Below are 13,954 nucleotides of genomic sequence, written 5' to 3'. Positions count from 1 at the left end.
AGGAGGCAGGCTGGGCGAAGGCGAGTGTGACGGCCGCTCGGGCTTTTGCAAGCATCTGACCCAGGCTGGCGTAGCCAGCTCGCCCATCTCCCAGCCGTGCTGTGGTGCTTCCTTGGTGTATTTGGAAGATTCTCAAGAGATAGCTCTTGTCCACGCTGCTTGTCTGGTAGATCCCATGCTCAGACCACGTCTATCTGTTCTAACCCAGGCTGCACCTTTGTGTATAATCAATCAGTGGGTATTTCTGGTAGTACGAGTGGGGATCGATGGCTCAGCAGGCACCTGCCTGCAGTCGTGATGCTGAGAGCCGGCCGTGCGAGGCCGCTCTTGGCTTGGAGACCCTGTGCTGTGAGACAGGTCACGGTGCTGGAGAGAGACGCTCCCATCTCCTCCGTTGGGTTGTGAAATAAAATATCCCTTCGCTGCTTTCCTATGCGACTGCTTGTGAATAAACTGCTTTAACCCCTTGCATCACTATTTCATCTTTCTGTTTTTCCCTGTTTGGGCTTTAAAGAGGTGGTACCTTCTGCTAGCGAGCTCCTAGGGGTCATGGTAGCTTTAATCCCCTATTCCAAGGGGTTGATTTTCTTTAGGGGACAGCTGAAGGAGGAAAATGCTTGGCCTGTGCTGGGTTGAGGCAATAGGTTGGAGGCAGACAGGTGCGTTGGCCAAAGTTGGAATTAAAGGTAGGGCAAAGTGGAGAGAAGCAGGGCTGCAAAGGCTTTGTGTGTCAGCAGGTAATGGATGGTCATTAGGTGCCAGAGGTGGGGCCAGGCAGGCTTGGCTGAGCAGGGATGTGGGTGAAGCCTGGGGAGGGATTGCAGTCGCTGTGCTGAGCAAGAAAATCATCATCGGCTGCTTCAGCTCCTGCCTGGAGAGATGGCAGCGAGGAGCCGGTGACAGTGGAGAGGAAAAGAGAGGGAGATGGGCCAGTTGTGTCTGTTGGAGGGATGGAGGAGCATTATTAGTGAAGGAGGAAAAGGGCATCAGGAATGAGCCAGGTGGAGGTTCAGCAGCGAAAGGAAACTCAACCTTCACCATGCTTAGGGGAGGAGAAAGTCCTAGAACTGTGGGGAGAAGAGTCTCTGTGAACAGGGCTGCTAGGGCACAAATCCTGCTCTCCGATGCAGGTCTGGCAGTTTGCTGCCTGTTAGCAGCTGGGCCCGGGGACTCGCAGGTAGGTGCAGGCACCCAAAAAAAAAGAAGTCTCTGCCTCCGACTGGGCGCTGCGTGGCAAACAGCCGTGCGTGTGAGCGCTGGCTTTGCTGCGGTGCTAGCGGCCACCTTCCTCCTCCTCCGCTCGTAGGAAGCGTGGTGGGACCCAGCTCTCACGGGTGCGATGGCGGGGTGTGCCCCCCGAGGACGCATCCCCGACACGAGCAGGTTGTAAACCTGCCTGACCCAGGCTCAAAAAGCACCAGGAGAACCGATAGCCGCAGCCCAGCCTTGTCCTTGGGGAAAGCCCGAGGACGAGCGACAACTGGAAAACAAATCTGCCGACCACCGGAGCCTGCTGCTGGCAGCGAGAAAAGCTTGTTCCTCCCAAGCTGCCTGCTGGCGTGGCTCCAGGCACAGCCGGGCTCCCGTGTAGGTCACCCGTGTGCTCGCCGCCAGCTTTCCCCACGTCCTTGTCGAAGAGGTGGAGGAGACGCGTTAGCAGAGGAGCACAGGACCGTGTCTGCTGGGGAACGCGTTCAGCCTGCAACGCCGCTGATATTTCTGTTCCCCGTGGATGCGTTTTGACAGCGTAATGGTTTGAGGGCTGTGACAGCACCCAGCCTGAGCTGCGAGCTCTTGCCTTTCTCCCTTCTCCAAGAAAAAAGACGACCAGGAGGCCACTCTCGCGCCTGCTGGAGAGAGGAGCGTTGCCTGCTGTTGCACGGTGCAGCAGCCAGCTGGTGTCCAGCCCAGCACGGCTCCTTCAGGCTGGTATCACACTGCTGACTTCGATGAGTCACAGCTGACTTCCCCCCCCTCACACACCTTGTTTTGCTTGCAAGAAAGACCTGTTTTACATATAATACAGTAATCAGGGCTTGACATAAATAGGCAAATGTTATTGTCTGCAGTGGGAATTGCACCTGCTGGCAAGAGCAATGAATGCAGCCCATTATGCACCAGAGGAGTCGATCATTTGTGCAATGAAGTACAACTCCGTTTCTTGCTGTGTTCTTGTGCAAGTCTTTATCTCCGTGGCCGCGAGCGTGCCGACAGATGTGCCATCATCACCTTTGCAGTCTGTCCTCACCCCGGGAGCCAGAGCAGCCTCTGTTCCTGCAGCTGTGGCTGGCCCTCTCCCAGAGGGGCGAAGACCAAGACGTTCAGCTGAGAGATGTCCCTGCTTCAGTGCTGGCTGTGTTACAAAGCCAAGCAGCCTCATCCCTGAGCACTGAGGCTGCACTTTGCAGGCAGGAGGGTCCTGCTCCCAGGATGTGCAGGACCCTGGATGGATGCCTGGATGCACAGAGCATATGGCTCTTGTTTATGGACCTCATCGCGGGAAAAGTGGCGATGGTCTCACCGGCTGAGCAGGTATGAGCAGTGGTGCTTCAGAGCAGAGGGACTTGCAAGACTGGCTCTAGCTATAGGCTGCTCATGTGGAGTCCAGGCTTCCAGCATGGTAAGATTTCTCCAATAGTAATAAATAGAGGTTGTCTTGTTGGTGCTGGAGTCTGGGCTTAGCTTGGCTAAAGCAGATCCGGCAGCTCTGAACTGCTGCATCCGCAGCTTAGGCAAGGGTTGGAAGAGGTGCAGCGCAAGGAGAGGAAGCAGGGGATGCACACCCTCCTTGTGGAGTGAAAAAGATAAGCACAAATCCCGTGGGAATGCCAAAATATGCAGGATGCTGCATGTGCAGGTATTTCTGCTGGGCCAGCATTGAGGGGCAGCGAGGACGTTGAGCTTAAGAGCATTGGCATTAGAGCAAGAACAGGCACATCACGGGCTTTGCTTGCTGACCTAAGTGAAAACACTTGCTCACTCTGTGGTAGAAATTGCTGTTTATTAGAAAAAAATTCATAAATAAAATAATTTCATGTTGTGATTTACATTTTGCAGCTTAAGAGCAGGGGAAAAAAAAAAAAAAACAACCCACCAGTAGGGGTTGCATGTAAAACGTCTCTAAGCCTTACCCGTTGGTTTGTTTGCCATGCGACTGCAAATCTGAGGCTGTAGACTTGCCTTCATCCTTTCACTACCCAGCTCCCACCCCCAAACAACAGCCCAGCCAGTGCCTAAGTAAGTTCCCAGGGATCATCTGATTAACAAAGGAATAGAAATTGGACTAAAAATTGGGGAAAAAAAAACCCAGAGAGAAAGTTTAACAGAAGGATGCGTGCTCTCCATCACTGATAACGGGGACAATCCCTCCATGCGGTATCTTCCCCCGCCAGCTGTCCTGCCCCGAGCAGCAGCATCCCCCAGTATCTCTCTATCCCCACCACCGTCACCCGGCCGGGCTCGGCTCCCGCCTGCCTTCCCACAGGTTGGGCAAAGCCCAGGGACGGTAAATAGCGAAGGGTTAGGAGGAACAGACAGTTCCCAGTAAGCGCATTCCTACCACCAACAGTCACAGTCTAGTTCCCTAACAAAGCCTCTGATAAGGAAGCTGGAATCTCTTTTAACTTCTGATCCGTTCAGAGATAAGCTGGTTTAGACATAAACAAGTGCTTCTGTCACCAGTGGCTCTCAGAAATGCAGCTGCGAGGCCACGGGTTAGCCCCGAGTGAGGTCCTGCCGCTGTTCCCACGGGAGTTACTCAGACAGCTGCATCCCCATCTGGAGGGAGAAGAGGATGACTTACTCTTCCTCCCTGGTAAAGGTCTTCTGCACAACTGCGTAGGCTTTTCTGGGAGAAGGAGAGGGGAAAAGATGTAAAAATAAGGAATGACGTCTTCCAACTCTTACCGGGTTTTGAGGTGAAGTGAAGTCACCTTCCTGGGCTGGTTTTCTCCACGGGGCCCTTGGAGATCATTTTTTACTCAAATCGGGAGAAACTAGAGCAGAACTGTGCTGAGAAAAGCATTTCTTTCAGGCCTCAGTACCGCTTGGAGGTAAGAGGAGGGCAAGGGTGGCTGATCCATCCTGCAGCCCGGCTCCCCTCCCTGCCTGGCATCCCCCGGCATGGGCACAGACGGGGCTGGCATCAAAACCCCAGCAGCGGGGAGGCAAAGCCCAGACCGCAACACAGGGCTGCTTAGTCTCAGCAGCAAAGGCAGCCCAGTCCCTAACACCAGTAGAGATGGGACAGCAGAAGCTGGCACTATTTGATTTAACCTTTCCCTGGGTTATTGCATCTTCCCTTCGAAAGACTGGCTTTTTGGGTAGAATTCCTGGCTTCTCGGTACTCCGATTAGACCAGGTTGTCTCAGGCTTGAGACAGCTCCCATTTGCATGGGTTTAAACCTCTCCAGTGTCACTGTCCCCTCTGATGTCTCCTACAGCTCCTCATCTGACAGGATCAGCACTCTCTTCTCAATGTTTTTGCTCTTTCTGCTGCTCGGTCCCTCCACCCTGGAGGCCATGGGCCCGTTCTTCCCCGGTGCTTTGTGCTCTGCCTCCTGCATTGACTGCTGGGTGTACTGCTGGTAGGCGGGCGAGAAGTTGTGGATCGCGTCCTGCACAATGTCCTGGGGGCTTATGGTCTCCTTCAGCCCACTTGAGATGCTCTGCATGGGGGCAAGGTTTGCTGAAAAACAGGGAGAGCGGGAGGGTGGTGGGACATCAGTCAATGAGCCCAAGCGCTCCAAGACTGGAGCGACACTTTTTCTTAGAAATTCAAGATCAGGGCCTCATCGTGGGCCACATCAGCTTGCGGTGGCAAGCACCAAGGAGAAGAAAGGCAACCCCAGCTCCATGTTTCAAAGAGGATGGAACCTCTCCAGCAGCATGTGCCATAATACCATAAACCCCTAATTCTGCCCATCCACACCAAGGTGTCTTTTCCTATCTACTTGCTGTGGCTCATGGGTACCATGAGGGAAGAGGGAGAAGGAACTCATGGAGCACTCCTCTGGTGGCTTTTAGTATCCCACTGGTAATGCTATACGGGGGGGTGTCTCCTCTTTCCTTATTCACCGACAAGGGAAGGAAGAAGAGAGGAAGAGTTACCTGTTGAGTTTTCTTTCTTTTCTCTGTACACCTGGCAGGTGAATGCATAGCGCAGGGCAATGGAAGCAAAGAGCATCTCAATGCAGATGATGAAGTTCTGGTAGCCAGCAGCCACTGTCCCAGCTCCCACTTCCTTCCCATCGATGATTTGAACTTCAGGGATCACCCCACATTTCTCCAGGATTGCAAGCAGTGTCCCTGTGCAGGGGAAGGAAGAGTGATCAGCTCTGGTCCTGTGTCCCTCGGTCAGGTGGAGCTACAGGAGAAGTGCTGGGCATCTGTGGTAGGACCCACCTTGCCAGAAGGAGAGGAAGATGACTGCCTTGATGGTGATGAACTTGAGGACCGGCTCAAATGGGCGCAGCAGGTCCATGGTGGCAAAGTAGAAGAGGAAGAGGGCATAAAGCGCCAGGCTGACGGAGAAGTTGTAGATGATGGTGATGTAGAGGTAGCCGCTTTGGACGCTGTGGGGAGAGAGAAAGCTGCTGTCCTGGGCTGCGGGAAAAGCAGCAAGTACAACTGGAAGCAAGGAAGGAAGAAATGGCGGGGGACAAGTGTGTGACTTTGCCACAGGGGAGAGCACAGCCCAGGAGGGGAAGGAGAGGCAGGGAGAAAGGGGGGAGCAGGGGGCCACTCAGCTTTTCCTCTTGGTGGGATCTCCTACTATGGCTCACAGGAGTTTCGTCCCTTTCTTATTTGGGGGCAGAGTCTCTGTTCCCAGGTGCTTTGGGCTCCCTGTGCTCTCACTACCTGTGGAGCAGCTCCCTGGGGGGGGTGGGCTGTGAGGACACCCTGTCCCTTGTGATGGAGCAGGGACCCATCCTGTCCCCTTCGCCCTCCCCAGCCCAACCCAGCATCCTCACTTGAAGTCCCCATCGCGGTACTTCCCGAACGCCTGCAGGACGATGGTGACAATCGCCATGAGGGGTTTCACGATGCAGAACTGCAGCGTAGCCTGCACAGGGGAGAGAGACATGGTGCACCCCGGACAGCAGGGACATCCCACCACCCTCCCTGCACCTCCTGCCACCCCGGCCCCTCCATGCGAGCCAGCCCCTCTGCTCCCGGGAAAGAGCAGTTCTCCATCACAGGAGGGACCAACACTGTGGGGTGAAATATGAACCAGCTCAAGGTTTGCAGACGGGAGAGAGCAGGGCTGCCGAAAGGCAGCTCCCGAAAGGCAGCGTAGCCACTCTGAGGTGGGGGACCAGGTGGCTTGGGGACAGAGCGGTGCCAGGATTCAGCCTGCAGCACAGCCCTGGAGAGTTAGAGAGCCGTCCAGTCTAACCTGGGACTGGACAGAGATGGCAATCTCAGCTCCGCAGTGGGAGGAGACCCTGACTCAGCAGTGAGTCAGAGGCAAGGACAGCGAGCGTGCCGCCCTGCTGCTGGCCAGGTGCCGGCAAGCTGGGTGAGCTGCCTCCCTCAGAGGAAAAAAAAACAAACAAAAAGAGCATCTGGGGAGAGCAGTGAAGCAGAGTCCTCTCTGCAGGGCAGCGGGGAAGGGACCTGCCGCCCGGAGAGCCCTCGTCGGAGGGGAGCGGAGCTGATGCGCCCCATCGGGTACCCACCTGCTTGCAGAAGCGCAGAAACCCGATGGAGTAGGACATACCCTGAAGGCAGCAGGTCCCATAAAAGCAGCTGGACCTGGAAGCAGAAGCCGAGGAGATGTCGTTGGGGCTGCCGGATGGGGAAAGCGGGTGGAGGGCTAAGGATCTTGTGGGATGCTGGGGACTTACACAATGGGTTTCCCTCGGATCTCCGTCATGATGGTGCTTTCCCCTCCGAGGTACTCAAAGCACAGGCTCAGGAAGCTGTAAATCACGAAAGCTGGCAAGGCAAGGGCGGACACGATCAGCAGGGATGATGGAGATTCGGGAGGCGGTTGTTACATTTTACATTCCTTCCTGCTTTGGTGTTTTCTCATCCACCTCAGCACTGCATCAGGATTTGGGACACTGGTGGGTGGGAGCCCAGCGAGGGGAGCAGCAGGTCAAATCCATCTGACTTCCAAGCAGAGTCAGACGCACTGCACCACGTGGGCAGCGTTCGTTGCAGACGCAGCAGCCCCTCCATGCACACACGGTGCGTGCGTGCACGTGGCAGCAGTCGGACATCCCAGCAGTGCTCGCGGAGCCAGACCCCGTGCACACCCAGACAAGCCCAGGCAGGAGTGCAAAGGCCAGGGACCATCTGCATGGAAGGACCTCAAAATTGCTAAGGAGCAGCACAAGTGGCTGGTGGCCAGCAAGGAGCAGGTCCTGAACAGTTTTCTTGGTCATCCCCATCACTTATTTTTCATATACTCCAAACCCGAAGTAATACACATGCCCATACCCCTCCGTTCCCCAGGGGGAGAGCAACAAGGTGGAAGAGCAACCTCAACCCTGACAGGCTTCCCCTGCACCTCAAAACAGCCCAACTCCCCAGTTTCTTAGGTACATCTACCTTCCGCTTTAGAGAAGCTGCATTTCTAGCCCAAAGGCAGCCAGAAAACCTCTTTCCCCAGGAGCACGACGCTGAGGTCCCTCTGAGCCTACAGGCAGGCATCAGAAAGGCACCAGTTCGTGTCTGCCCGTGGGGCATCCCCTACCTGCTGCCGATGGAGAAGGAAGGGGAAAACCTCTGCACGGAGGTTGGGACAGTGGGAAATGAGAGAGATGCAGATTTGCCACTTTGTGCAATCCACGACGCTCCAGAGACGCAGGTCAGCGAGACGAGAGCCCTGCTTCGCCGTCAGCCTCCCTGCCAAGGAGAGGCTGCGCTCACCTTCGTAGCAGTCGCGCACTGAGTCGAAGTAGACATAGTACTGGTGGCTGCCGAGGAGGAGGAGGCTGAGCCAGGAGTCGAAGGCATAGATGGGCACGATGAAGAGGATGCGGATGATGTAGCGCTGCTCCTTGGGGACAGTGTAATTCCTCAGGTGTGTGTAGATCTGCAAAGTGCCAGGTGTGCAAAAGCTGTGGCTACCACCGGTCAGGAGGGGAACCAGAAGTACCCCCTGCCCACAGGGCTGCAGGAGGCTCATGCCATGTCAGCCCTCCTCCTGGGGGTGAGAGCACCTCTGGCTTTCCACCACAGACCCATTGCAGCAGACACATGAGACAGGCTCCATCCCAGTCCCTGGAGCAATCCCTTCCACAAAAACATGTGGAAATCGGGTCCCTTCCCCGGGGCTGTGCAAGGAGGGTGTCCTCCTCCGTGCCAGCCCCTGTGCAGCCCCATCCCAGTGCTCGGAGGCACCAGCTTGCCCCAGGGCTACCTACAGCACCACGGATCTGTGCAGCACCCAAAAACATGCCCACTGGCAGTATGTTTCAAGGCAGCTGGTGGTGTGTGCCCCAAAGACGCAGACCCCAGGGTGGCAGATGAAAAACCCCACTGGGTGTTGCCTCCGGGCAGTGCCAATGCCCTGCAGTCTCTCCTGGCTCTGGCAGCCATCCGGGGAGCGTGCGGGCAAAGTCCAGCCTCCCGAGCTGCCAGCACCAGGCTCCCGACAGTGGAGATAGCTCCTCTGGGCAGCAACAGGAGGAAATACTTATCCGGAGCCAAGTGATTTGCAATGAACTTGGGGGCAATCAATAGTTTTGCCCTTGCGTCAACCCCAGCGCTGAGCCCCGTCTCCACTCCAGCCCCTACCTGGTGGAAGGTGACGATGAGCGCCGACCACACAAAGATGCCAGAGATGACCTGCGCTGCCGTCGTGGTCAGGAAAAGCTGCTGGCCGTCCTGGGAGTCGTTGTGGGCAGCCGTGAGCAGGGTAAGGGCCGGGGATGGCGGGGCTGAGGCCAGCCTGGCCACCATGCCGGGTCCCAGGGTGCCGGGTGGCGTGGAAGAAGGCAAGGCACGCGTGGCATTACTCATCTGCAGGGAGGGAGAGGTAAGGGGAGCGGCGCAGGAGGGCAGGACTGAGGTAAGCTGGTGAAGGGGAAGGTCCCAGCAGATTTCCCAGCCCACACAGTGTGGGCAAACTTCCTGTGAGGTTTATCGCCTCTCCGGGGTTTTTTCAGGGTGTCTCTCACCCAAACAAGCCTATTCACCACGGCTGGGTCTGCTTCTCCCAGCAGGAAAATGCAAACATCCTTCAAGAGCAGACCCTCTTTTCTCTGGGGAGGTGTATGCAGTCCCCATATCCCCTAAAACACACACTTCTCTTCCCCAGCCTTGCTCCTTCCCGTTTTCTCAGGGGTTGCCATCCCTCTTGAAAGGGAAAGACCTGCCTACATTTGTGCCCCCGTGAGTTCACACTCGTGGCTCAGGACCCTTTTCCATCAGGAACCAGAGACTTAAGGGTCAAACTCATCCCTCACCCATGATACTAACGAGTCCCTTACCAACAAGCCATCAGGACACTGATGTCCTCCTCCTTGGGAGCCCAGAAAAAATTGGGATCTGTGTGGTTCCCCCCAAATTTGTCTCCTTCCATCATGCATGGCCTGCTGGGGGCAAGCCCCGAGGCTGCCCAAGAAGCCAGAGCTTTGGCATCACCCAGGTTTTTCGGCCAGCCTTGGCCGTTTTGGGATTATGGGGGTCTCGGTGTGCCACAGTAATGCCAACCCAAAGACCTGAAGGGCAGCCAGCAGTCCCTCCTGTACCCAAATTAAGCACACGGGAGCAAGCCTGCCATGCTACACGCAGAGCTGCTGCCCTTTGGGGATGCTGAAGCGCTCCAGCGTCTCTGCAGCAGGTCTGTCTTCCTCAAAGACAGTTGTCCCAATCCACCGAACATTCCCAGCACAGAGGGGTGGCTGGGGCATATGGGCACCGTGTACCCTGCAGCTCAGGACAGCAAGGACCAACCTAATAATATGCTCTTATTTATAGGGCAGCTTCATATCTCAAGGCCAACAGATGCATAAACTGCCATGTTTGGCCTCTCTTTCTGCTAATCTGTGGAAAGCTGCTTTTTTCCCCATATATAACAACAGCGGTTTTAAAAAAACCCACCAAACAACCTGTGAGCAGAGCTCTAACAATATAGATGCCTCTTGGTGCATTGTTAATAAACAAAGATTTTAGCTGCTGGGTAACTATCATCTGGGGGTAAAACTGTAAACATGAACCGGTAAGAGGCAAGAAAATATCTGCCACAGATAAAAGTGGTAGGGAATGACCTTGGTCCAATTAAACACAGAAAACAAACCAAAGAAAGAACTCGCCCTGCGGCTTCCTCTCCTGCCCTCTCCCCGAACCCCAACCTCACAGCAGAGGAAATTCAGCTGGTGTCAGATCAACAGCCCTAAAAATACCTTCCCCCCGCCCTCCGCCTGGCAGGAGCCGCCTGTAAGCGGAGATGCCCGGGGCGGCAGCGTGCTGGCGAGGTCCCAGGAGCTCACCCCGGCGTACCTGCGCCCGCGAGTGGGAAGCAGAGCCGGAGATGGCTGGAGGGAGAGCGGGGCCGATAGTGTTACGGAGGCAGCGGGGAGCTGGGTTTCTCCTCCCTGCAACTGTCCCGCGGCCCTGCCCCAGGAAGAAGGATCCCAGGGAGAGCCGGAGAGGGATATGGTCTTTGGACAGACCACGACGATGCCGGACCTGCCTTGTAAACATTAACAGGAGGACGGAGATAGCTTGTGGCACGGGAAGGGAAGCAAGAACCCGGCTGTGCCCCATTCCCCATCACTCCTCACTCTTTTTGGGGGCTGCCTTCCTGCTGGCTGGGCTGTATGGCTGGATTTGGCCATGCTTTCCCTCTGCCAGAGCATCACGATAGGGAAGGACGCAATCCAGCTCGCTCCCCAGGACACGGCAGAGAGCTGTGCTCATTGCTTAGACCCATTTATTCTGTTTTCAAACCAGCGCTGTGCCACAGATGCTTGGCCCAAGACATCCCAACTCCTATTAGCTTTCGCAGCCGTCGCAGTACGAGCACGGTGGCACCAGCAGCCAGTCCTGGCAGGCTCCCCGACATTGTCACACTCTGAACGTGGCGGAGCAAGTCATTAAAAACAAAAGCCTCGGTGCCGCTTGGAGACAGGGCTCCCAGCTCCAGAGGTAATTAGATCCTGGCTGTGCAAGGTAGCCGGGCAATTCAATGCAGTTAGAGGGCCATTTACTTCCAAAACAAAGGCGGCAAAGAGACACAGAGAATAATATTAGCTGCAAAACTCAGCTTCTTGACTGGACTGTGCCTGTGCCACATCCAGTCTGGCTGTTTTCAGACACCTTGCAGGTACCTGCCACACAGTGTCTATCTGTTACGCTCACTCCCTGGCATATTAGAGACACTAAGTGAGCACTAAACAGAAAATAAACTGAGCAACAAAACCTGTGTTCAGGCCAGCCACCTGCAAGCAGGGCTTTTCAGTTTGCCAGGAATTCCCCACCATCCACAGGCTGCCAGAGCCCGGACTCCCAGCTCAAATCCCTGTCCCAAAAGCACCCAGGACAGTGTCCCAAACAATGTCTCAAAGCACCCAGGACAAATCCCCACCTCAGTAGCAGCACCCCATGGGGCTGGGTCAGAAAGGTGAGCCCCCACAGCCCCCCACCAGTAAGTGCCTCTGGGGTGCTGGCTGTGTGCCCCAGTAAGGGGAGAAAAAAATCCCTGACCCCCCCCACCCTGGGGTGGGGAGCATCTAGGCTCAGCCTCACCAGCACAGCAGACACACCTCACCTCCTGATTGCTTTCAGATAAAGCCAGGGCATGGGGGTTATTTATCTGATCAGCCTCTCTGTACCACCCCCAGGTCTCCCAGGAGGAAGAACCTAAAGCACATGGCTATAAATTAAGGCAGAGCAGCACTGAGCCCTCCTTAAAGCCCCCCCCCCAGAGGAGTGGGTGACACACATATAGGGCTCCTACAGCTGCTCAGGGACCCGTGGCTGGAGCAACCTCTGCTCCATGGGGGGGGGGCTGTTCCCCCAGCTGCTGTGCACCCCCCCAGGACCCCACTCACCCTGCGGGGTTCCTCCGGGAGCGGGTCTGGCCGCTGTGCACCTGCCTCGGCATCCCCTGCGCTCTCCTCCACCTGCACCCGTGGGAGACTCCTCCTCCGGGCACCCTCCCAGCCCTGCCTGCCTGCTGGCAGCGAGCCCTGCCAGCGCCCCGCTCACCCTCGCTGCACCCCGGGCCCTGCGGGAGCTGCAGCGGCACGTCGGGTTTTGCCTCCCGCGGAAAAGCTACCCGACTTACCTTTCCAGTCCGCCGCGCTCGGCACCCGCACCCAGAAAGCAAACAGGGATGGAAAGCCACAGCGCAGCCCGGCGCGCGTCCTGCGGCCATGGGTGAGAGCTTCTTCTGCTCGGGCGGCAAAGGCAGGTTTTGTTGCAATTGGGAATTAATCCTTACCTGGAGGATAGCGATGACGAACAGGCAGGCAGCTGGTGGCACCGGCAGACTCGTGCCTGTTTTTTGGGGCAGGCCTTCCCCTGGTTTACTGCAGAGCAGAGAGGAGCAAAGTCGAAGGACCGATTGCTTGTGGTCTGTTTTATTGCCTGTGGAAAGGCAACAAGGTACGTCTGTCCTGGCTCTGAGCACCAAATGGGAGAGATCTCCACGTCCTTTCTTTACCCTGGGCAGACCTGGTGGCACACACAGCCAGGAAATTAAGGTGGTTAACTTGTGGTTGGCTTTTAGGTAATAACGCTCAGGTCTTCGGGGCATAGGGGTGGTATGCCACCATATCACCACAGTGGAAGAAGATACAATTTACATTCAATTTGCTAATTAATGTATGGTTTCCACAAGCTGCTGGAGCTACGGACACCATAAGAGCACCAGGATTTGGGAAATACACTGAATTTTGTGTTGGGAAAGAATCCCTACTAGCAAACCAGGACTGACATTAACAAATTCCACATGCCTCTCTCAGCCCTCCTAGACAAAAAAAAAAAAGTGTAAAAGAAGGAAAATTTGGAGTTCTGACAGATGCAAATCTTCGATTCTTGGAAGCGCAGTTTGGAAAATTATTTTTAGATGAAATTTCTTGTCAAGGGCAGCTGCAAGCCTGCAGTGTTTGAAGGTACTTTTAAAAAAAGTTTCATTTCTCATAATCCCTTAAATACTGTAAATACCCCTTACTTCAGAGAAAAGGATTCTTTCAAAATCCATTTTCTGCTTTTCTACTTTCAGGGGATTTTTTTAGCAACAGAAATGACCCAGCAGCTGGATCTACATAGGGCAGGCACAAGCTCTGTACTGATTCTGCTGTACCAAGAGGTCTTAACACAACACAGGTCTTCCCTGCCCAGAATCCAAGACCTGGTCTCTGTCTGCTCTGTTAAGTCCGTAAGTGACAAAAGTGTGTAACAGCGCACTTAAAAATTTATTACTTGGTGTTACTTGTTACAAGAAGAGGTAAAAACAAATGTGCTTTCCAAGCAAATGGCAAAAGGTTGGCTATTGAGCATTGCATCAACTCATATGACTTCATCTAACACTTTTTTCCAACGGACTCGGGAGAAACACCCCTATGTACCCCCCGACGCTCCTGTCCCCACGTCTCCTACAACAGGCGCTTTAGGAGAGCGATAGCTTGTTGCAGGTGGTCCAAGCTATGTATGTGCTGCCTCTCTGATGTGCTAGTACCATGTAAGCCATAAGCAGCTGTTATTTTGTCTTTTTCTCACCACTAATTTGGGTTCCTGTCTTCCACCCTGACATCAGCTTTCATGAAATTTGCAGAGCATAATTATCTGCCTCTCTTTAGAATCGGAGTGAAAGTGCAAAATGGGTTCAGATTACATCAGGAAAGGGACTGACATAAGGACAAAAACAGTCATATAGGACTCATTTCCTTAAAAACAGGCAAGAAAAATCTTTCCTATTATGCAACTGCTGTTGATTTGTTACTGAGGCTTGTATTTCAATTGAAGTGATTTTCACAGAGCAAAAAAGAAAACA

General features: G+C 54.8%; 2 protein-coding genes across 9 annotated transcripts; one reads left to right on the top strand and one right to left on the bottom strand.

Moving 5' to 3' along the window:
* Window positions 1-50: 50 nt before the first annotated feature.
* Window positions 51-4,526, top strand: LOC121232600. 4 transcript variants are annotated; one of them, XR_005931391.1, is made up of 3 exons: window positions 51-1,290; window positions 1,368-2,532; window positions 4,443-4,526. XR_005931391.1 is itself a non-coding variant. In XM_041120089.1 (2 exons), exons 1-2 carry the CDS (start codon window positions 614-616, stop codon window positions 1,741-1,743), a joined length of 1,053 nt encoding a protein of 350 aa, XP_040976023.1. In that variant the 5' UTR covers window positions 51-613; the 3' UTR covers window positions 1,744-2,878. The 4 variants fall into 4 exon arrangements, 2 of the variants coding, with proteins under 2 accessions (XP_040976023.1, XP_040976024.1); XR_005931390.1 differs by having other exon boundaries at window positions 1,368-2,620; window positions 4,443-4,492; XM_041120089.1 differs by lacking the exon at window positions 4,443-4,526 and having other exon boundaries at window positions 1,368-2,878.
* On the bottom strand, window positions 3,022-13,868 carry TMEM184A (transmembrane protein 184A). 5 transcript variants are annotated; one of them, XR_005931389.1, is made up of 10 exons: window positions 12,245-13,868; window positions 8,749-8,973; window positions 7,879-8,044; window positions 6,849-6,939; window positions 6,681-6,756; window positions 5,973-6,064; window positions 5,404-5,573; window positions 5,110-5,307; window positions 3,907-4,687; window positions 3,022-3,777 (listed from the first exon to the last, which is right to left on the bottom strand). XR_005931389.1 is itself a non-coding variant. In XM_041120087.1 (9 exons), exons 1-9 carry the CDS (start codon window positions 12,713-12,715, stop codon window positions 4,437-4,439), a joined length of 1,740 nt encoding a protein of 579 aa, XP_040976021.1. In that variant the 5' UTR covers window positions 12,716-13,868; the 3' UTR covers window positions 3,022-4,436. The 5 variants fall into 5 exon arrangements, 4 of the variants coding, with proteins under 4 accessions (XP_040976021.1, XP_029858280.1, XP_040976022.1 ...); XM_041120087.1 differs by having other exon boundaries at window positions 3,022-4,687; XM_030002420.2 differs by having other exon boundaries at window positions 3,026-4,687; window positions 12,009-12,501.
* Window positions 13,869-13,954: the final 86 nt, after the last annotated feature.

This window comes from Aquila chrysaetos, chromosome 25, assembly GCF_900496995.4.
Source record: "Aquila chrysaetos chrysaetos chromosome 25, bAquChr1.4, whole genome shotgun sequence".
Lineage (NCBI taxonomy): Eukaryota > Metazoa > Chordata > Aves > Accipitriformes > Accipitridae > Aquila > Aquila chrysaetos.
Note: the sequence above shows the minus strand (reverse complement) of the source record. Positions and strands in the feature narration are given on the sequence as shown.